At 34.2% G+C, this 23438-nt stretch overlaps 1 protein-coding gene across 1 annotated transcript; it reads left to right on the top strand.

The window, feature by feature from the left end:
- The first annotated feature begins 351 nt into the window (after nucleotides 1-351).
- On the top strand, nucleotides 352-23253 carry LOC107548641 (ubiquitin carboxyl-terminal hydrolase 13-like). Its single transcript, XM_016229411.1, has 17 exons — nucleotides 352-573; nucleotides 2643-2768; nucleotides 6024-6084; nucleotides 8493-8614; nucleotides 12304-12446; nucleotides 14389-14573; nucleotides 14753-14847; nucleotides 15074-15264; nucleotides 16106-16177; nucleotides 16427-16520; nucleotides 17208-17333; nucleotides 19970-20123; nucleotides 20364-20538; nucleotides 21538-21626; nucleotides 22163-22285; nucleotides 22843-22869; nucleotides 23087-23253. The coding sequence occupies exons 1-17, from the start codon at nucleotides 463-465 to the stop codon at nucleotides 23251-23253; spliced, it is 2061 nt and encodes a 686-aa protein (XP_016084897.1). The 5' UTR covers nucleotides 352-462.
- The last annotated feature ends 185 nt before the right edge of the window (nucleotides 23254-23438 follow it).

Genomic DNA, 23438 nt, shown 5'->3' with positions numbered 1-23438 from the left:
ACAAAAACCCACCAATTCACTATCTCAACAAATTAGAATATGGTGACATGCCAATCAGCTAATCAACTCAAAACACCTGCAGAGGTTTCTTGAGTCTTCAAAATTGTCTCTCAGTAAAAAAAAATAACGTTAAGTTGTTCTGTACTGAGGTATACTACATGCCACAGCCGTTATAAACACTCACTGAGCGTAGATCTGAAAACGCCACCACTTGGCGTCAGGGTGAATAATGTCAAATATTGCCTGTTTCTCCAAGGGGACACCCATTGTCTCCCTCCCCCAACCCCCCAACACACCAGACACCACCCTCCATCCCTCAGTGTTCCAATGTTTTCGTCGTCACATCCCTCGGTCCATGAGGAATGTCGGGTCTGTATGATTTAAAAATAGCCCCATCTCATCTTCTGCCTGACACGCTGCTCCAGCGAGGCTCATAGTGGTGCGAGCAGCAGGAATGTGAAGATGGCTACAGATCTGGGAGAGCTACTGGTCCCGTACATGCCCACCATTAGAGTACCAAGGACAGGAGACAGGGTTTTCAAGAGCGAATGCGCTTTTTCCTACGACTCTCCTGTGAGTATTATGTCAAATACTTCATGCATGAACGTTAAACTACAACTGGCGTCCCCCAGACACGTGAAAAGCTGCGTATGGCGCGTAAGAGAGATGAGGGATCCTCGGCCACCATTCTCCAGCTCAATTTGTGTGACAGCCTTCAGAAATAAATACCACACGGGTGTTTACATCTTACAGTGGGACCAGGTTTCCCTACTTTAAATGGCGCTATACGAGCTCCAAATGTAATGGTAGCATAAACACTGCAAGTCTGAACGCTAGTCTTTATTACAGAGCATTTATGTCCTCTGTTTTTAAAGGCGTGTCAAAGAAAGCAATCATTATTTCCCCTGTTCTTAGGCGTTTGACATCCTCTCATCAACATTGGCAATCTAGTAGTGTGATAGCTAGGCTACTTGTTGAGATCATACTGTACGTTATGATATTTGCTTGACATCAAGAGTCTACTGTTGTGTAGCTTGATATATGTGAAAACTGATTTCCTAAATGTACACTAATAAGCAGTAAGCAGCTATGAGCTATAAAAAGAATCCAGATCAGTGTGGGCTGTTATACATACTCAAGTGTACAAGCTCTGACCACAGATAATATATAGAATACCATGTATTTGTTTTAAGCATTGATGGGAATATTTAAATAAATGTGGGTAAAGTGCACAACTAGCTAACAGATCTAAAAGTTTTAAAGGTGACTCTGCTGTTTGGAGTTCCACATGTCAGACTAAAAGACAGGTTATTTTTACACACTATGATAGCTAGGCTACTTGTTGAGATCATACTGTACGTTATGATATTTGCTTGACATCAAGAGTCTACTGTTGTGTAGCTTGATATATGTGAAAACTGATTTCCTAAATGTACACTAATAAGCAGTAAGCAGCTATGAGCTATAAAAAGAATCCAGATCAGTGTGGGCTGTTATACATACTCAAGTGTACAAGCTCTGACCACAGATAATATATAGAATACCATGTATTTGTTTTAAGCATTGATGGGAATATTTAAATAAATGTGGGTAAAGTGCACAACTAGCTAACAGATCTAAAAGTTTTAAAGGTGACTCCGCTGTTTGGAGTTCCACATGTCAGACTAAAAGACAGGTTATTTTTACACACTATCTGTTCAAGCTCGTGTGTCACCAGGAGCTAGTGACAGGTTTTTTCAGTCTGGTGAGACCTCAACCCCCTAACCTACAAACACCGGCCCTGCAATTCAGTGTTTTGATCCAGATTAAACTTCTTATTTGTTTATTCTGTATCACTAACTCTTATTGTAGTACTCTTATTGTTTTATATGAATTTTTCAATTTAAAATGAACAAAACAGTACTGAAAACAACCTTGATAACTTACGGTGGGTATAGAAAAGAATCACCCACCTTTAAAATAATCACATTTTGTTGCTTTGCAGCCTGAAATGAAGATGAACACGGTTTTTGTTTTATCAAGCTTTTTATTTACTCAGTGCAACTTATAACATCCATGTGAAAGATATAACACCAACAAGTCAGAAAGAAATAAAAACAGAATCACTGAGTGTTACCCACTGTACATAAACGAGCATTATGCCATTATAAATTATGTGAATGATCTTGATAACCAAACGTATATATCATGACACATGTCCAAAAATCCATGTTACGGCAATATATGCCTGAAAACATGTACAGCAACAAAAAAGAGCACCATTACTGTAATAATTTAAATGATAAAAGTAAAAGGCAAAATTCTGAGCATTATGCAATTTTAGGTTTATTTATAATTGTACTTTTATGTCTAATAATTTTATTTCTAATAACACAGAGCAGATACTCTGCATTACAATTCAGTAAAGCCCTAGACTGTTCTATGCAGGTGTTTTTGATTATGTTCTGCTACGTTAAAGTGTTTCCTCTTTTCATGTGTTTGTATGTTGATGTTGTTTATGACTTGAACACTCTCTAATAGCAGTTTTGTTCACATTTGCTTTGTAAATGTAACTTAATATAATTATTTACATTTAATATGAAGTGTAAAATTACTTGGCTACATTTGACTTAGCTTAAATCTTGTTTCATCATTTTTTTTAGGAATCAGAAGGAGGTCTGTATGTGTGTATGAACTCATTCCTGGGTTTCGGAAGAGAACATGTGGAGAGACATTACCATAAAACTGGACAGAGCGTGTACATGCACCTAAAACGACATGTGAAAGAGGTAAGAAGAGTGACAAAACTTTTTTCAAGCTTATTGTTGGATTGAAATCTTTGCAAACGTCATAGAAAAAGTAAACATGTTTCATTCTACACTCTAAAGCAGGGATCCTCAAATCTGGCCCACGAGATCCACTTTCCTGCACAGTTTAGCTCTTACCCTAATCAAACACACCTGAGCATGCTAATCAGTGTCTTCAGGATCATTAGCAAATCACAGGTGCGTGAGTTTGATCAGGGTTGGAGCTAAACTCTGCAGCGCATTGGCCCTCCAGGGCAAGATTTGAGGAACCCTGCTCTAAAGGAACCTGTGCATATTGAATGTGTTATAGAAACTTACTGAGTGGTATCCAACAACACAAAGAAAGCAAAAGAGACAAAGTAATATTTAATGATCATTGTTATAATGTAGTGCAGTACTTGTTGACGATGGTTTCCTATCAATGTCTGTCTTGATGAAGAACTTTTTTCTGCTCACTGGAATTAACTTAATTTGCAATTGACACTCTTGACTTAATTGTTTGAGTGCAAACAGATTCAATGCATCCAGTAACATAACAAAAGCATTGACATAAATGTAAGGTGAATCTGCAGAATGCACTGCGCTGACTTTAAGAGGAAATCTGTGAAATAGCTTTAAGTATGATAAGTTGTGCTAAATAAGGCCAACAATACTAAACATGTATATTAAAGCATTTTCAAAGTAGCAATAATACTTATTAAACATGCAAGGGGTGGAGGATGTGTGGATCGTGAATGACGTGTGGATCTGTGGAGCTTTCTTTGAACTTTTGTCAGCAGATTCAGCAGATTCAATGTGGATGTGCTTATTAGGCTACTGGGACCATGTATTATTATATATATATATGTATATGTATATGTGTATATTTAGCAGCTAATGATTATATTGACTATTGAATAGTTTGAAAGTTACATTGTTGATTAATTGGATGAGAAAAAAAGATTAATTTAAAAAATATATATATTTTAATCCATTATTTACAAAATTGTTCTTTCACGTTCCCATCAACGTTTTCCTCTAAACCAATGTGAAATTTGAAGGCAAGGAAAAAAAATATATTGAGTGTATCTATGTAGGCAATTAAACTTTATATGCAAAAATTAAACTGATTGATTACTATTTGAAAGTAGTTACAATAACTGAATTAAAAATGATAATAAAGAAAAACAATGTGAAATTTGAAGGCAAGGAAAAAAAATATATTGAGTGTATCTATGTAGGCAATTAAACTTTATATGCAAAAATTAAACCGATTGATTACTATTTGAAAGTAGTTACAATAACTGAATTAAAAATGATAATAAAGAAAAACAAAAAGCAAAAAGCAAAAAAGCAAAAAAGCAAAGACTAAACCTGGTATGAAGTAAGAGGAACACACATTCACTCATCTGAACATATTACATTTATATTCAATTATAGTAGTCCTTTTATTGTCCTTTTATTGTTAATACTCTCATGAAAAATACAATTACTTGTTACATTTTATTACATGTATTACATTTTAAAATTTGTTTTCTGCGCATAGTGCATAGGCACAATTAATCGCTAATCAAATTAGTTGTCAAATATTATCATTATCGATTTTATCAATGAGTTGTTGCATCCAGAGTGTGTAGCTTGTTGAGGTCACATCCTTTTGATTTGTCCTCTTTTATTTTTACTTCCAAAAATGCGGAAAGATGTAGCAGACATTGATGACTGTTGGATTTAGAAAGCAGTTAAGAGTTGATTACTTAAGAGGTCCTGAGAGGTATGTTTTTCACTCTTCATTGTGAGTTCAGTTTCTTGCAGATGGCTTTTGCCTGCCTCTTCTTCATGTTTTAGAGATCTGCTATACCTAAATTTTCACAATTCATGAAGATTGCATAGCAGGAGGTCTGTTGGATTTAGAAAATTTAGAGGTGAATCTCCTATTGAAAGCATCTTTGAATGTTATGGTTTTAATCTTGCGATGTGGCAGTTCTTCTGCAAGAATTTAGAAAGAATCCGGTAGTTCAGAGGGTGGTTTTGACATTTTGGTGTATAAGTGATGAGCCCAGCATGTGTCTACTGCACTAACCCTCTTGGGAAATGTCAGCAAGAAAAAGCACAATAAAAGAATATCTGAATATTTACAGTAATTACAGTAAATGTATTTTTCTCAAACTGAGCGACATGTCAATTATTTTCTGAGAAAACTAGACAGCATATAACTAGACAGCATGGTACGCTCTTAAAAATAAAGGTTCTTCAAAAGGTTCTTCAAGCGATGCCATAGAAGAACCATTTTTAGTTCCACAAAGAACCATTCAGTCAAAGGTTCTTTAAAGAACCATCTCTTTCTTACCTTTTTATAATCTGAAGAACCTTCTTTCGCCACAAAGAACCTTTTGTGAAACAGAAAGGTTCTTCAGATGTTAAAGGTTCTTTATGGAACCATTTAGACAAAAAGGCTCTTCTATGGCATCGTGAAGCACCTTTATTTTTAAGAGTGTAGATAAACATAAACAGCATGGTACACAGATAAGATAAATGAACTGTGCTGCATTATTTAAAACACAGTTTTATATTGTTTTTCACCATATGTACTGAATACAATATGATTATTAAGTTATTGTCTTAGCAGTTCTATTGAATCCCAGCCTGCTCCTATACATTTGCCTAATCATGACTGATTTGTTGGTCATTTAGAATAGGAACCTAATTATTTAATGGTTTCTTGTTCGTTCCAAGTGAATGTGGATGTGCTGGTCAAATGCTGCTATTTTCATGTCTGGATCTGTCCAGAAACAGCCGGCCCTGTTCCTGTAGCTTTTGTGTTTGCTGTTTATACTTGGAATTACATGAGAAGTGTGCCACCATTATCCATTCAGTCATTTACTCTACAATCAACTGATTTTACCATTATGTGCTTTGTACAGAACAATCATTCCCATCTGTCAAGCTTTCATATGCACATTAATTGGATTTTATCCAAATTTGCGACATGATTCAGTAATATTTGTTGTATAGTACAGATGTTCAGTTACATGTGGCATTATTTATTATCCATGTTGTATCTTTTTTTGATTTTCTTTTATTACATTTTCAAAACACAGAAACTAAATTAAACCACAACAAACATACAAACAGAATACTGTCAGCGCTACTTATAAATACTGAAAATATCCACATCACATACTAATACCACATAAAATATTTGAGTAGAAAGCACTTTACAGTTTTATGACCCATGTTGTTTCCTGATGTTAATTACAGAAAGCCACGGGTGCTGCAGGGGGTGCCATACCAAGAAGAAGGAATGGAAAAGTATTTTTAGGTAAGTATGTTTTAAAGTAAAAAAAATAATAATAATAATCCCAGGCTGAAATTTCTACCTCAAATCCTTTTTTATAAGCCATATATTTAAATGCTTAGCAGTCTCGGTCCTACTACTTGTTTCACTTCTGTTTCAGTTTTTATAACCATTTCTTACTATGTGTAAGTAAGTTGTTGTTTTTTAGCATGTGTGTTTGGCAGTGTTATTTTTTAGGATTACTGATAAACTACTGTCGTTTGATTTGTATTATTTGTATTTGTTATTTATTTAAATTTTAGTTAAATTATGTCTGAATTTATTATGTCTGTATAGGTCTTTTATTAAGTTTTAGTTTTATTTAATTTGAGTTATTTTAATACTTCAACAAACTAAATGTAAATTAAATAATATATATATTGAATTTATAAATGTGTGTATATATATATATATATATATATATATATATTTATATGTATGTGTGTATGGTTTTACATACACATATATGTATTTTTTTTTTTTGGTGTTTGGCTTAGTGTTATGTTAGAATCATTATTATACTCTATTTTTGAATTGTTTTTAGCTTTATTTTTTTTAAATTTTGTTGTATGAATTTGTCATTTTTATTGAATTTCTTTAATTTTAAAATGTGTATAAGTAGTATTTATAAAGTTTTAGCTTTTAGTTTTGGATCTGTTTTTAGTTGTTTTAATACTACAATTGATTGTCTTAGCAGTTCTATTGAATCCCAGCCTGCTCCTATACATTTGCCTAATCATGACTGATTTGTTGGTCATTTAGAATAGGAACCTAATTATTTAATGGTTTCTTGTTCGTTCCAAGTGAATGTGGATGTGCTGGTCAAATGCTGCTATTTTCATGTCCGGCCCTGTTCCTGTAGCTTTTGTGTTTGCTGTTTATACTTGGAATTACATGAGAAGTGTGCCACCATTATCCATTCAGTCATTTACTCTACAATCAACTGATTTTACCATTATGTGCTTTGTACAGAACAATCATTCCCATCTGTCAAGCTTTCATATGCACATCAATTGGATTTTATCCAAATTTGCGACATGATTCAGTAATATTTGTTGTATAGTACAGATGTTCAGTTACATGTGGCATTATTTATTATCCATGTTGTATCTTTTTTGATTTTCTTTTATTACATTTTCAAAACACAGAAACTAAATTAAACCACAACAAACATACAAACAGAATACTGTCAGCGCTACTTATAAATACTGAAAATATCCACATCACATACTAATACCACATAAAATATTTGAGTAGAAAGCACTTTACAGTTTTATGACCCATGTTGTTTCCTGATGTTAATTACAGAAAGCCACGGGTGCTGCAGGGGGGTAGTATTTATAAAGTTTTAGCTTTTAGTTTTGGATCTGTTTTTAGTTGTTTTAATACTACAATTGATTGCTTCTGATGTCCTCATTTGTAAGTTGCTTTGGATAAAAGCGTCTGCTAAATGACTAAATAAAATAAAAAATAAAAAATTACTGGGCTGGGGCTAAATTTAGCTCATTTATTTGTATATGCAGTTAGTAACTGTTCTAAATCTAAAGTGCCACATGCTTGCCCTGGCCTAATCTTCTGCTATGGAGGGTTGGTTTACAGTGGCCGACTGTGGCTGTCAGCTGCTGTGCCCTATCAACCCCCCAAGCTGACACACTTCTGCCGTTGGAGGTGTGACGTAGCAGGTGGGGGACCGGCGGCACCTTATTCTCAGGCATCCAATCAATATACATGCCTCCTTCTCTGTTTGAGGACAATACGTCAGAAAGGATGCCAGTCATTTTGTAAACCCACAATGCTTTCCCAAATATGTCATTTAGGCAACTCAGACTGTTCTGTTACGGATATGTCTGCTTGGAGTGGCTTAGAGGGCAAACATATGCAATCAAATACTTTCTTCAGTCTGTCAGTTTTCGTAGTCATGTTATCATAAAACTCAAACTAATAAAATTCATTTATTATTCTTTTATAGTAATAAAACATGCTGTTTTCATAGCCTCATTTTGATTGAGAGCCTACAGAGAAAATTAGAAAAACTTGCATTGCAGGACTATTTAAGTGTAAATAAGCCATTTTAAAGGTTGTTAAAAACCTGAAAAAGACCAAATGAGAGTTGCTGCCCCTGAAATATACACTTTTATTAGACATTGATATACATTCTAGTCTCTAATTTGAATGTTTTTGGTTCAATCAAGGGAGCTCAAGAAAATGTTTCATCAAAACATACTAAAGATAAATATGAAAATAGACAGCTATTTTTGATTGTGTACGTTTTGTGCAATTTCATCATGTGTTTATTAATAAATTTTTTGGGGACATTTTAAGCACTTGTTTTGAGTGCAGTCATCCCATTAGCTCTTGATTAAAAATATCTCTTTCTGCTTCATTTCCTGAAGATTTAGAGCTAAACCGTGATTTTAACGGAGTTGATTATGAGTATGAAGATGAGGCCAAGCTTGTCATATTTCCAGACCATTTTGAGATCCCTTTACCAAATATTGAGGAGTTGCCCGCACTGGTTAGTGAGAGTGTGTGCTCATGTGCCCTGTGTGCCCTGCATGCCAAAGGCCTGATCTGCCTTTTCAGTTTCAATGCTTGCTTGTCAAACATCACGTCATTACATTATATTCTGTCTGCAGATGACCTTATAATTTATAAACTCACTGTTCATGCTTCTCATTGTGTGCAGTGATGTCATGTGGTGTAGCAGTAATATGAGTTTTTGTTTTATAGTCTTACCTAGGGCTGGGCGATATAGCTAAAAAATGTATCAATGATATAATGTTACATATCGTTCGATATCGATAATTATTTAATTTTTTTATAACCTTTTTTTAAAACAAAGAGCAATAGAAAAAACTGTTTAAATTTAACCACTGTATTCTTAAATTAACCCAATTTATTGAGACAAACAACAAATATTTATTTTTTAACAGTCAAACACAATAAAAATTAAACAAATATCTAATTTCTAATGTTTTATATCCAGAGTTAAGGAAACTTTTGTCTTGTCTCCCGAAGCCACAGGAGGGCGCAATAAGCAAAATAATGCAGCACATTTAAATTGTCAACGCAAGGAAATAACTGTCTATAAAAAAAACGTGCATTACGCCTACATTAACTCATATAAATAAAATATAATTTAGTAAATTGCATAAACAATTATGAACAAAACAGCATCATGTATTTATGCATTGCTTAATACAAAGAGCCGAAGCGCCATTTACTCAGATTGCATTTAAAAACATAAGAGACGCAGTGAAAAGGAGTAAACTTCCACAAATTTGCGACGTGTTTTCTACTGAGTTTAAACTGTTTTAACTTTGCATGGCTACATCTCTTGTGTGAGACGCGAGTGCTGCAGTCATATTTGTCTGTCTAAAAATTTGCTGAATATGTGTTCTGTGTGAATAACTTGGTTTTGGTTTTAACCTAATCAAGATCTTCTCCGCATTGAGCTTCTATATTTCTCTAATATTTTGAATGAATAACGCAGCAGCGGCGCGCCTCGTGGGCTAGACTAACAAAACATTCAAATGCAACAACGTCACTTACATCATCATCACTGCATCTCGCGCGCGACTGATGATGCTCCCTGATTGATTGTACTATTTTTGCATTCAAATGCAAATGTTTATTTTAGATTCGACTAATATTCTTTTTTCCCCCCACAATCTTATCACAGGCAGGCACAGCACTCAATTCAGCATGTGTGTGCTGTCTGCGTCACTCATAGTACGTGCCTATATTGTGCGCTATATCGAATTTTTTTTATATCGTTATCGAAAAAGGTGTACCGTTGATAAATATCGATACCGTTTTATCGCCCAGGCCTAGTCTTACCGATTTAATTTAGATTTTTTAAAACAAGTTTATTTCTTATTAGATCTGAATTCTTATCATTATTTTTGGTTTAAAGCAAAATTATCATTATAATGTCATTATAATTGTCATTTCTGCCTGAATTCACAGCATGTTTTTATTGATATTTTTTAAAATATTAAGAGTGATAAAGGACTAAACAAAGATATAACACAATAAAAATTAAACAAATATCTAATTTCTAATGTTTTATATCCAGAGTTAAGGAAACTTTTGTCTTGTCTCCCGAAGCCACAGGAGGGCGCAATAAGCAAAATAATGCAGCACATTTAAATTGTCAACGCAAGGAAATAACTGTCTATAAAAAAAACGTGCATTACGCCTACATTAACTCATATAAATAAAATATAATTTAGTAAATTGCATAAACAATTATGAACAAAACAGCATCATGTATTTATGCATTGCTTAATACAAAGAGCCGAAGCGCCATTTACTCAGATTGCATTTAAAAACATAAGAGACGCAGTGAAAAGGAGTAAACTTCCACAAATTTGCGACGTGTTTTCTACTGAGTTTAAACTGTTTTAACTTTGCATGGCTACATCTCTTGTGTGAGACGCGAGTGCTGCAGTCATATTTGTCTGTCTAAAAATTTGCTGAATATGTGTTCTGTGTGAATAACTTGGTTTTGGTTTTAACCTAATCAAGATCTTCTCCGCATTGAGCTTCTATATTTCTCTAATATTTTGAATGAATAACGCAGCAGCGGCGCGCCTCGTGGGCTAGACTAACAAAACATTCAAATGCAACAACGTCACTTACATCATCATCACTGCATCTCGCGCGCGACTGATGATGCTCCCTGATTGATTGTACTATTTTTGCATTCAAATGCAAATGTTTATTTTAGATTCGACTAATATTCTTTTTTCCCCCCACAATCTTATCACAGGCAGGCACAGCACTCAATTCAGCATGTGTGTGCTGTCTGCGTCACTCATAGTACGTGCCTATATTGTGCGCTATATCGAATTTTTTTTATATCGTTATCGAAAAAGGTGTACCGTTGATAAATATCGATACCGTTTTATCGCCCAGGCCTAGTCTTACCGATTTAATTTAGATTTTTTAAAACAAGTTTATTTCTTATTAGATCTGAATTCTTATCATTATTTTTGGTTTAAAGCAAAATTATCATTATAATGTCATTATAATTGTCATTTCTGCCTGAATTCACAGCATGTTTTTATTGATATTTTTTAAAATATTAAGAGTGATAAAGGACTAAACAAAGATATAGAGTGAGCAATTTGGCTGATGGCTGTTATAATATTGATACATTTTACCATACAATATCTTATTGATAGCAAACAAAAGAAAAAAAAAGATAAAATCGAAAATTAAACGCTTATTTTACACAGAATTTACTCAAAATTCACCACAAATATTTTTAATTAAAAAAATATGTATTTTACACAGGGCTGTTTGTGAATTTCTCAAAATATAAACTACCGTTTAAAAGTTTGGAATCAATAGCTGTAAGATTTTTTCAATTGAAAGAAATGTGTACTTTTTTTCCCAGCAAAAACACATTCAGTTGATCAAAAGTAATAGTAAAATATTTTACGTTGTTTATAAATTAAAATTCTATTTCAAATAAAATTTTGATTTAATTTAAAAATTAAAATTTGTGTTAATCAAGAATTACAATTTCCCAAAATGATTAAGCAGCACAACACTAATAATAATAAAAAAGTTTCTTGAGCAGCAAATCAGCATATTAGTATAATCACGTGACAGTAAAGACTAGAGTAATGACCCCTGAAATTTCAGCTTTTCCATGCAGAAATAAAAAAATATTGTATCATGTATTTAAAGAAAAAAAATTTATTTTAAATTGTGACAGTATTTCACAATATTACAGTTTTTATTCAAATTTTTGGTTTAAAAAAATGCAGCCTTTGTGAGCATAAGAAACTTTTATCAAAAGAATTTAAAAATCTTACCTACCCCATAATCTTTAACAGTAGTGTACAAACAGATATCTCAATATTTGTTCATTTAGTACACACGATGCAAAAAGTAAATTTGTTACAGTTTGTTGTACTTCAGCTATTCATACAACACATACAGTAGCACACAACTAAACACATTTTTGTGTTTGTCAGTTGCATGGTGTGCTTACTTACTGCTGCTGCCCTAATATTTATTACCTTGAAAATAGATGCATTATCTAACCTATCTGCCCAGGAGCTTCAAGGCTTTTAAATCTAATTAGTAATAGTCTGCACCACTTTCCAGCTTGCTGTGGTTTCGTAAGCACTAATTAGGTGCAATATCACATTAAGCAATGTAATGTTCATGTGTCCCTTTAACTTTCAGGTTACAATAGCCTGTGATGCCGTCCTCAATGCTTCATCTCCATACAAAAAGCAGGAGGCTGATTCATGGGAAGAGGAGATCCAAGTATCTAGACATGCCAGAAGTCTTAGACAGCAGGATAATGGGGTTCGAATTCCTCCCAGGTTGGTCACACGGGAGCCCAGAGTCACATGGACTAGCATTCTAGAGACTGCTGATGCTTGCTTCAGGTCAACCTTGAATCTGATATGTCTGCTTTCTCTGCCAGGTGGATTAATATCAAAACAAGCTATTGATGTTTGAATAAGTGCTTGAATATGTTTAGGATAACTTATTAATTCACCCAGTAGAATGTCTTGACATGTATGAGGCAATGCATGCTGTTGGTTAACCACATTAAAGATTAGTGATTGACCGATATCCCTAATCAAATATTCCTAAGGAATGCTTAAAGGTAATTTGGATCATTTGGAACCAATGCTAAATGATTCTAATTGAAATTACATGGGATGAAATGAGATCCGAGCAGATAAACAGATTTTTTGTATTATTTGAATCTGACTGGTATTGCGTAATCTTTATTTCTTGCTATTGAACTGTGAAAGGGAGCTTTAAAGGGGTCATATGATGCGATTGAAATTTTTCCTTTCTCTTTGGAGTGTTACAAGCTCTTGGTTCATAAAGAAGATCTGTGAAGTTGCAAAGACTAAAGTTTCAAATCCAAAGAGATATTCTTTATAAAAGTTAAGAGTCAACCACGCCCTCCTAAAATGGCTCGTTATAACACGCCCCCACATGTCTATGTCACTGTGTGGGAATATTTGCATAACACTGCCCAAATGTTCACGCAAAGAAAGGCGGCGTAACTTTCTCGCTGTAGTATTGTTGTTGCTGCTGCCGCCATGTCGTGAAGTCGCTGTGTGTTTCGTTGTGAAAGCGAAACTACTTTGTTTGGCCTTCCAAAAGAGGACACGACTAGAACACCCACTGGATGCAAAAATGCCTCGTTAGTAATGGGTTTTAATGTTATTGTCTCGTCGCTCCGGCCGGACAGGGCATCACAGTATGGTAGAGGCGTAACATTTCCGTCACACGCTTGAGGTATTCGACCAATCACAACGCACTGGATAGCTGGCCAATCACAGCACACCTCGCTTTTCAGACCGATGAGCTTTGTAAAAATCGACACGTTTCAGAAAGGTGGGGCATAGAGGAGAAACAATAATGTACAGTATGTGGAAAATAATGTGTTTTTTGAACCTTAAACCGCATAAACACATTTCATTACACCAAATACACAAAATAATTTTCTTTTTAGCAATGTCATATGACCCCTTTAACAGTTTAGACAGTTTCAAATGAAAAGAAAATATTTTCAAATGATGATACTGATGCTGATATCTAGAGAGAAGGGTGTCTGATGGCTAATATAATGTGGTATATAAAAATAGTAGTTTAATTGTAGTGAAATAGCTAAATTTATTAAATTAGCAGCTGTTTACCATATTTACCCTAAAACTATAAAACCATAAACTTGAAAAGAGAACAGACACAAAAGGATTATTGTATTTATTAATATTTTAAATTAGCTTTTATATTTTCAGTTTTTATTGATTTTGTTATGATTTTCTTTTTTCAATTTTCAATTTAGCTTTTAGTTTATTTTCATTTCAGTTTCAGTAATTTAGTGCTTCAACTTAAAACTTATTTATTTCAAAATTCTCTTTGTTTTTGTAAGTTTTTCATCTAATATTTATATTTTTTTATATAAAATTATATTTGAATTTTATAATTAAAATATATAATTTAAAAATTATATTTCATCTTCATTTCAATTGCCAAAAACAATTAGTTTTAGTTAACAACAACACTAAAGGGGGTTTCTTTAGCCATGTGGCAGATAATCTCAAAATGGCCAAATATGGGCCAAGATTGGTCTAGCCGATATATTGATATTTTGGAAATGGTCTTTGTCTTGGTCTACACAATAAGATTACAGCATATAGTCAGTGGATTATAGAGTAACATAGCCTCATAACTGAACTGAAATATGAGGAGTTCCTCTCCTGCCTGTTTGTGTCTTCAATATGGTTTATGTCCTATTAGTGGCTGGAAGTGCGCCAAGTGTGAAATGAGAGAGAACCTGTGGCTAAACCTGACGGATGGCTCTGTCCTCTGTGGGAAGTGGTTCTTTGATGGGAGCGGAGGGAACGGACATGCCCTTGAGCACTACAAAGAAACCAACTTCCCCCTGGCAGTTAAACTCGACACAATCACTCCAGATGGAGCAGGTAAGTGTCTCTCAATGACAGGTTTTCATGTGTCACACAGACTTTCAGGGAATATGTTTGGTACACATGTATAACATACACAATACATTCAGGCTCAAACATAATTTAGACAAAAAACATTGTTTTTATTATTTATAGAAGGTTTTACGAATGTTTCAGTTACTATCTCTCTTTTGCAGATATTTATTCTTTCGATGAAGAAGAAGCGGTGCTTGATCCTCACATATCAGAACATTTGTTACACTTCGGAATAGATATGCTGCAAATGCAAAGGGTATGTTTTTCTGTTTATATTTTCCATATTTATATATTTCTCCACATAATGCAAAGTTTTCCATATTTTCAAAATAAAAGTATACCACCTTGATATTTGACAATGCAGAGAAAAACAATATATATAATACTCAACTCAACTAAATTAAATAGTTAAACAATTAAGCAAAAACAAGCAACACTGCCTCCTTCCAGTCTCCTCAAATGTCTATATCCATCCCTCACAGACAGAGAATGGCCATCATACAGACAACCACGTGCAGCCGCGTGTGAGTGACTGGGAAGTGATTCAGGAGTCCAGTCTAAAGCTAAAGCCTGTCTATGGCTCAGGATACACGGGCATCAAAAACCTGGGCAACAGCTGCTACCTGAGCACCACTATGCAAGTGCTTTTCAGTATTCCAGAGTTCCAGAGAGCGTAAGTACCTTAAAATCCTTAATGGCCCAATACATTCTACATACTTGTCCACATTCTCCTACCATTGTCTTTGAGTTTGTGTACAAAGAAAGAACCGAGTTTGAATGCTATCACACTCTAGAAATGACATTTCTGGCCAGCCGAGATGAGTTTGTTTCTTCATCAGAACAGATTTGGAGAAATGTAGCATTGCATCATTTGCTCACCAATGGATCCTCAGCAGTGATTGGGTGCCGTCAGAATGAGTCCAAACAGCTGAAAAAATCATCACACTAATCCACAAGTAATCCACATGACTCCAGTCCATCAATTAACATCTTGTGAAGTGAAAGGCTGCATGTTTGTAATAATATCATCAAGACGCTTTTAACTTCAAACAGTTTCTTTCAGCTAAAATATGAGTCCTCCATAATATTAGATATTATAATATTCGTTTCAATAATATTACGTTCTCCAGTGAAAATTAATCTTGTCTGCATCAGGAGAGACATATGCACAGATCAAGCACAATTTACAATCAAAAGCAGTCCAGAACTGTTCTAAACAAATACATCAGTAGATTTTGAATTCTCCAAATCTGTTCCAATAAAGAAACAAACTCTTCTACATGTTGGATGGCCTTAGGGTGTGTACATTTTCAAATTTTGATTTTTGGGAGAACTGTTCCTTTAAACTCTGCCTTCTAACAGTTTGATTGCTATTGTTTTCTTTTGTATGTCAATGATTTTATTTCAGTGCCAGATTTAAAGGATCTAGCCAGGGGCTTCTTTACTTAGTGAATTCAATATGCAGGTGCGACAGTAAGAAATGATTGCTTTTCTTTCCAATATTTATTCTGCAGGTATGTTGGGAACCTACAGAGAATATTTGACTACTCACCCCTTGACCCAACTCAGGATTTCAGCACACAAATGTAGGTGTTTTTGTCATGGAATATGATTATCATGTTGCATTTATCTTGATTTTTAGTTCTGAAATTCAAATTACATCTAATTCTTGTATAATTGCAATGCAATATTATACATATCTTTACTATATGACAGTTGCATTGGTTGATAATTCATTTAAAGTATAATATGGCAGCACTTAAACACATCTTTACTAAATTGTGTAATTTTGACATGGTATCTAAATTGGAACGTGTGTTTTCCTACCTTTTAAGGGCAAAACTCGGTCATGGACTTCTCTCAGGCCAGTACTCAAAACCTCCAATGAAATCAGAACTTATTGAACAGGTGATGAAAGAAGAATACAAGGTATTTGATTTGGTCTGTCTTGTTGATATTTGGCTCAATTAGGTCCACATAACTCTGTTTACACTTACAAGATGCTGTTTTGCCTTAGTTGTCAGACCAATACCCATGGTGCCTACTAGTTACTTATTTCAGACGTATTTGAAACAACCTTAAGGTACAGTCATACTGACAATTTTTGCAATAACTGGAGGTCATTCATTGGCAAATTGAGGTGAACACAACAAACAAGATCATACAACAAAGTTGAGCAGAGTTTAATTTTAAGCAAATGAGCAGCAACATGGGTTTGCAGACATGAATGTACTTTTGGTGTGCTTGTTTTCGTAAGCTAAATTAATGTTTTAGGTGTCCTGCATTGTTTTTGTGTTTTTTATTTAAATATCATTATAAATGATTAAAATATAACCATTTGGAGGTCCTCTGAATTTCTACAGAATTGTTCATATGCTTCCAAAATAATATAAATCATTTCTTGTTCAAAGAATACATGGGCTTAATTTTATGTATTTTTTATTAAACAAAAAATGCTGCTTGCCATTTTCCTATAAAGTTCAGGTTTGTGGCCTTTTAAGAGTGTTTAAGTATGTCATGCTGCGATCCAACTTTCTTAATAGGTTTTCTGATGACATGTTAAAGTGCATTTGGTGACCCTGAGCCTAGATGTATCATGTTGTTTTCTTTCGGTAGCAGCTGCAAAGAGGGATTTCACCAAAGATGTTCAAAGCGCTGGTCAGTAAAGGACACCCAGAGTTCTCCTCAAACCGGCAACAAGATGCTCATGAATTCTTTCTGCACTTAATTAACCTGGTGGAGGTACGAATGTGTTTCTCTTTCATGTGCTTCTTTTTTTGGGGGTGGGGGGGGGCACAATATTTCATTGACTGTCAAGATTTCATGTCTGTCACACAAAAATTAAAATTCTAAATAACCACCCGCATGTCACTTCAAACCTATGGGACTTTTTTAAAGCTGAAAACTGGTAATAAATTACTTTCATTTCACGGAACAAGAGCAGCTTGGCAATAGACATTTTTCTAGATGACTCCTTTTGTACATTTGGGTTTGGATTGATACAGGGTGAGGAAAGTCTGACGTAGTGTTCATTTTTAGGTGAACTATCCCATTTGCAGTCTTTTATAAAAAAAAAAAAATGATTTCAGAGAATCAAGGGTTTCTAGGGTTTGGCTGGAATTTCCCCAGTCTTGTCAGCAGGCTCTGGTTTCAGGAGACACATTTGACTGCACTCTCTATCCCTCTGCTGGCAGACACATACTTAAAGTGACTTTCTCAACTGAGTTAAAATTAGATACCCCTATTGGTTACACAGGGCTGATAATGCTTCCTGTTACCCTCCCCACTTGGTCTATGTCCAGAATGAAAGTCATTGCCTTCCCTGACACTTCCGTGACTCAAAAACAAACAACAGTGGAGCTGCACTGTTAGACTATGTCAACAAGAAATAGAATTTGCATATAATTAAGAATTCCCTTTTCTGCTACAATGGGACATACTTTTGAATTGATTGGATCGTGCAAAAAGGCTTCTATATGACAGGTGGCTGGAGGGAGGGTTTGGAAAATATAAGTGCTTGGTGAGATCAGCTGAAAAGGAAAGTCAATTCAGAGGGTTAGCAGGTTATTAAGGAGTATTCACAGTGAGAGTGATTTGCTTTTGGAATTAGAATTGCCAGTTTTCTTATATTATAAAATGTAATTCATTCCAGTGATGGCAAAGCAGAATTTTCAGCAGTCACTCCAGTCTTCAGTGTCACATGATCATTCAAATCATTCTGATATGCTGATTTGGTGCTCAAGAAACAGTTCATATTATCAATGTTGAAAACGGATGAGCTGCTTGATATTTTTGTGGAAACTGTTATTTTGATTTTTTTCAAGATTTTTTGATGAATAGAAAGTAAAAAAACAACAACATTTATTTGAAATACCAATCTTCCATAATAATTGTTTATAATTGTCTTTATTGTAACTTTTGATCAATTTAAAGCATCCATGCTGAATTGTATTAGTTTCTTAAAAAAATCTTACTGACACCAAACGTTTGAATGGTAGAGTAAGTAGTAATGTGATGTTACAAGCAACTACCAATAGGAGTGCAGGCAATGATCACCCGCCTAATATAGTTAGATACAGAGGTCGAGTAGGAATGCCTACTAGTGACATTTTTTATAATTTAACTAACATTCACAGATAAATAGTTTATAATAGAACAAATCATTCTCAGTAGAGATAGCAATAGAGATCTGTCCACAAAATACAGTAGATAGAATCATTCACAATAGAGATAGAATTATGAAAATAAAAAGGGTCAATTTAGATTTCATGTGAAGCTTTACAAATCTTGATATATTTAAATAGTTGTTTGATTTTGAAGTGATGAACTGATCAAGACCTAATCTTTGCTGACGTTTGCTTGGTCCTGACAGTGCATATAAACCAAGTGGGGTCAACCTCATAAAACCAAGACAGAGCTATAGATCTTTGAAATGTTTGGTACTCAGAAATGTTGACTGGTTTATTTGTAGCCACCCTCAGCTGTGCCTTGTGTGAAATAGCATAAGGCCTGTGAACAGTGACGGGACCTTACAGTGCGTTTCTACATCCTCAGGAGGTTTGTTCTCTGCTCAGTGGTCTCTGGTATCTCAGACTTGATAGAGAAGGGCTGGTATATTTCTGTATGGCCTCAGAATAGCGAAACTGCCCTAGGATGACCTTGTTAATCTTAATTATGGACTAATGCTGTACTGTCCCTAAAGATGCCTGCATTTAAATACGAAGTTGATTTGTTTACCATTTGTTTTGTAGAAATGTTAATTATATGACCATTATTGTGTTTTAAGTCATAATTTTGCTTGTTAAAGGGATAGTCCACCCCAAAATGAAAATCCTGCCATTATTTGCTCATCTGTATGACATTCAAAATCTGTATGACATTTTGCTCTGTGAAACATCTAATATTGACGAATGATGAAAACCAAACAGTTTCAGTTCCCTATGACTTCCATTATATGGGCAAAAAATACAATGGGAAGTCAGCTGGTACCAAAACTGTTTAGTTACCAGCATTCTTCAAAATATCTTTAAAAAAAAATTTTTTTTTAGTGTTCTGCCGAAGATTAAACCGCATACAGGTTTGGAATGACACAATGGTGAATAAATAATGATATAATTTTCATTTTTGGGTGGATTATCTCATTAATGTGTTAAATGCTGTCTGTCTTTGAAGGTTCTTAGTGCCTCAACAAAACTTTTTATAGGCTTTTGCCTTTAATGGACCGGAAAAGTAGATAGGAAAGTTAAGGAGAAAAGGTGAATGTGAACAGGTCGGATTCAAACCTGTTTTTCCATGAGCAAACCAGCTCTTAAAATGTGCAGTGTTACCCACTGTGCCATGGTTCTAACAGAAAATAACTTGTGTTTTGCCATTTCCAGAGGAACAGTTCAGGCTCAGAGAACCCCAGCGATGTGTTCCGCTTCTTAGTTGAGGAGCGAGTGCAGTGCTGTCAGACACAGAAGGTGCGGTACACACAACGAGTGGACTACCTTATGCAGCTTCCTGTACCCTTAGAGGCTGCCAGCAACAGAGGTAATACCTTCTACAACTGAGTTAAACATTGCTTCTGCACTATAAAAAGTTGAAATGGGTTTTTTATTGCATTTAAAGAGCTATTTCTACATGATCGGACTATAAAAAATGATGAAATTTAATGTAGTCAGGTGATACTGTTTTATTGTGTTTAATATTATTTTAGCTCTTTTCAGTTAATCTAATGTGCAGGTAGACCTAATGGTGTTTTAATTGCATATGGTTTTGTCGATTGTACAGAGGAGTTAATAGCATATGAGAGTAAGCGGAAGGAAGCTGAGGAGAACATGCGGCCCCCTCCAGAGCCAGTGAGAGCCCGAATCCCCTTCACTGCCTGTCTACAAGCCTTCACTGAGCCTGAGAATGTTCCAGACTTCTGGAGCTCTGCACTGCAAGCCAAGTCGGCCGGAGTGAAGTAAGCAAGGTTCTGGTTTTGAGACCTTCGAAGGACTTGTAACACATTCTCCAAAATGTAGAAGAATATCATGGGGATTACATCTACAATAATGCAATTTCATGCTATTTAATATATACATTTAATTATAATATTAACATGACTTTTTATTGTATTTTTGTAATATTTATGTGTGTGTATATATATATATACACACACACACACACACTGACATTCAAAAGTTTGGGATCAGTATGATTTTTATTGTTTAAAAAAAAAAATTCTTATGCTCATCAGGGCTGTATTTTTTTGACCAAAAATACAGAAATAAAACTGTAATATTGTGAAGTATTATTGCAATTAAAAAAATGGTTTTGTTCCAGACTTCTGGAGCTCTGCACTGCAAGCCAAGTCGGCCGGAGTGAAGTAAGCAAGGTTCTGGTTTTGAGACCTTCGAAGGACTTGTAACACATTCTCCAAAATGTAGAAGAATATCATGGGGATTACATCTACAATAATGCAATTTCATGCTATTTAATTTAATTATTTAATTATAATATTAACATGACTTTTTATTGTATTTTTGTAATATTTATGTGTGTGTATATATATATATACACACACACACACACTGACATTCAAAAGTTTGGGATCAGTATGATTTTTATTGTTTAAAAAAAAAAATCTTATGCTCATCAGGGCTGTATTTTTTTGACCAAAAATACAGAAATAAAACTGTAATATTGTGAAGTATTATTGCAATTAAAAAAATGGTTTTCTATTGTAGTATACTTTAAAATATAATTTATTCCGTTGATGCAAAGCTGAATTTTCATCAGTCATTACTCCAGTCTTCACATGATCCTTCAGAAATCATTTTAATATGCATTTAATATTTTAATATAATCAATGTTAGAACTTTTGAGTGGCAGTATATAGATAAACCCATGTATATGTATATAAATCCCAATATACGTATAAACCCCTGCTCTAAAAGATTATATCTTTCTCTCTCTTCAGGACTTCTCGTTTCGCATCTTTCCCAGAGTACATGATCGTGCAAATAAAGAAGTTCACATTTGGGGTTGACTGGGTGCCCAAAAAGTTAGGTGTGTAATTTGAGTAAACTCTTAGATTGACATTGTATATTTGATTTCACATTGTTGTAGATAAATTAACACATTAATGACATAAGCATTCAAAGCATGTACAAAATGTTGGATCATCACTTAATGAAAGGATTTTTTGTTTTCTCTGTACCTCAAAGCAGATTTATTGATATGTCATGTTCTTGTTTGTCATCTGTGTCTGCATAACATGCTCTCTTGTGCAATTCAGACCACCACATGTTATTCATGTTGAGCAATGCATCATGATTGCTTGCCTCAAAACACTATCAGTTTACAAGGTGTTATGTTTGCTCAGCAGAAGCTTTTCCCTTGTCCAGCAGAGGGTACTCTAACACTGTCTTTTTACATGAAAAACGTTTGGGGTCAATGACTGTTTGAGGTTCTGTGGTCAGTAAAATGTTGGCAAGGTTTTTGGAAAGGAATAATGCCCAGAGTCTGTTCTGAGTGTATCAGTGTACAGTATGTCTTTTTGTAATATATAATTTCCTTTAAAATCTTTTTTTTATGTGCTACAGATGTTTCTGTAGATGTACCTGATTTCCTGGACTTGAATCGCCTCCGGGCCACAGGGCTACAGGCTGGAGAAGCAGAACTGCCTGACATTACACCTCCCATTGTCATTTCTGAAGATACCAGAGGTGAGAAGATTTGTACTAGACATTTTATTTTTTTTTGATAGAAATTAATTTATTCAGCAAGGATGCATTAAATGAATCAAAAGTAAATACTTTTACATTGTTTAAAAAAAAATCTATTTCTAATTATATTCTACATGTATCATAGTTTCCACAAAAATAAGCAGCATTGATAATAGTAAGAAATGATTCTTGAAATCAACATATTAGAATGATTTCTGAAGGATCATGTGACACTGAAGAAAATCAACATTGCCATAATAGGAATTAATTATATATTTTAAAATATATTAAAATTGAAAAGAGTTATTTTAAATGTAGAATATTTTACATTATTATTACTGTTTTACTATTTTACTATCAAATAAATGCAGCTTTGGTGAGCTGAATAACTTTATTAAAAAAAAAAAATCTTACTATCACTCAGTTTATGTTTTTTTTTGCCATTGTTTGAATTTCTTTAAATATTATATAACGCAATATAATAAAAAGCAGTCTGCTTGCACAATTGCATATTTAGCATCCCCTTTTGCTTTGCTTTGTCTTGTTTTTACATTCAGACAGTACAACAAACAACTCTTTGGAATGTAAGTACCACTTTGATTGTAAATTCAGAATTACATCTGACATATTTACAATTGTATGCATGCACTACAAAATTACTTATTCGATGAACAATATTAAAAGTCTCTCAAAATGGTCCATTAGTTTCTCTTGTTGATTTTAAATATGGTCTGTGTATTTATTGTTAGTTATGGGCTGCTGATGTGGATTTAAAGCCACTATTCTCTACCTGTTCCTCAGCTCCAGAAATAGATGAATCATCCGTGATGCAACTGGCAGAGATGGGGTTCCCTCTGGAAGCCTGTCGGAAGGCAGTGTACTACACTGGGAATATGGGGGCAGAGATGGCCTTTAACTGGATAATAGCACACATGGAAGAGCCAGGTAGATCCTCATATCTCAACTGAACTGACACATTTTGAACAAAGGCATATCCTTTGTGTCCTTTGCTTATTCCATATAATTATTCCATATTCCAATTATTCCATATTACTTAAAATAATAATAGAAGTATTGGTTATTATATCTAATATTTAACAATGTATATATTATGTAACACTATAAAATGTTCCATAAACAAATAGCAAATTAT

Source organism: Sinocyclocheilus grahami, unplaced genomic scaffold (assembly GCF_001515645.1).
Source record: "Sinocyclocheilus grahami isolate Dianchi unplaced genomic scaffold, SAMN03320097.WGS_v1.1 scaffold352.1, whole genome shotgun sequence".
NCBI lineage: Eukaryota > Metazoa > Chordata > Actinopteri > Cypriniformes > Cyprinidae > Sinocyclocheilus > Sinocyclocheilus grahami.
This window is presented reverse-complemented; position numbering and strand designations above follow the sequence as displayed.

Coding starts and splice junctions, on each gene's coding strand:
- LOC107548641 (XM_016229411.1), top strand. CDS start 463: ATGGCTACAGATCTGGGAGAGCTACTGGTCCCGTACATGCCCACCATT. Junction 8,615..12,303: donor TTGAGGAGTTGCCCGCACTG/GTTAGTGAGAGT, acceptor TTTAACTTTCAG/GTTACAATAGCCTGTGATGC. Junction 15,265..16,105: donor ATTCCAGAGTTCCAGAGAGC/GTAAGTACCTTA, acceptor TTTATTCTGCAG/GTATGTTGGGAACCTACAGA.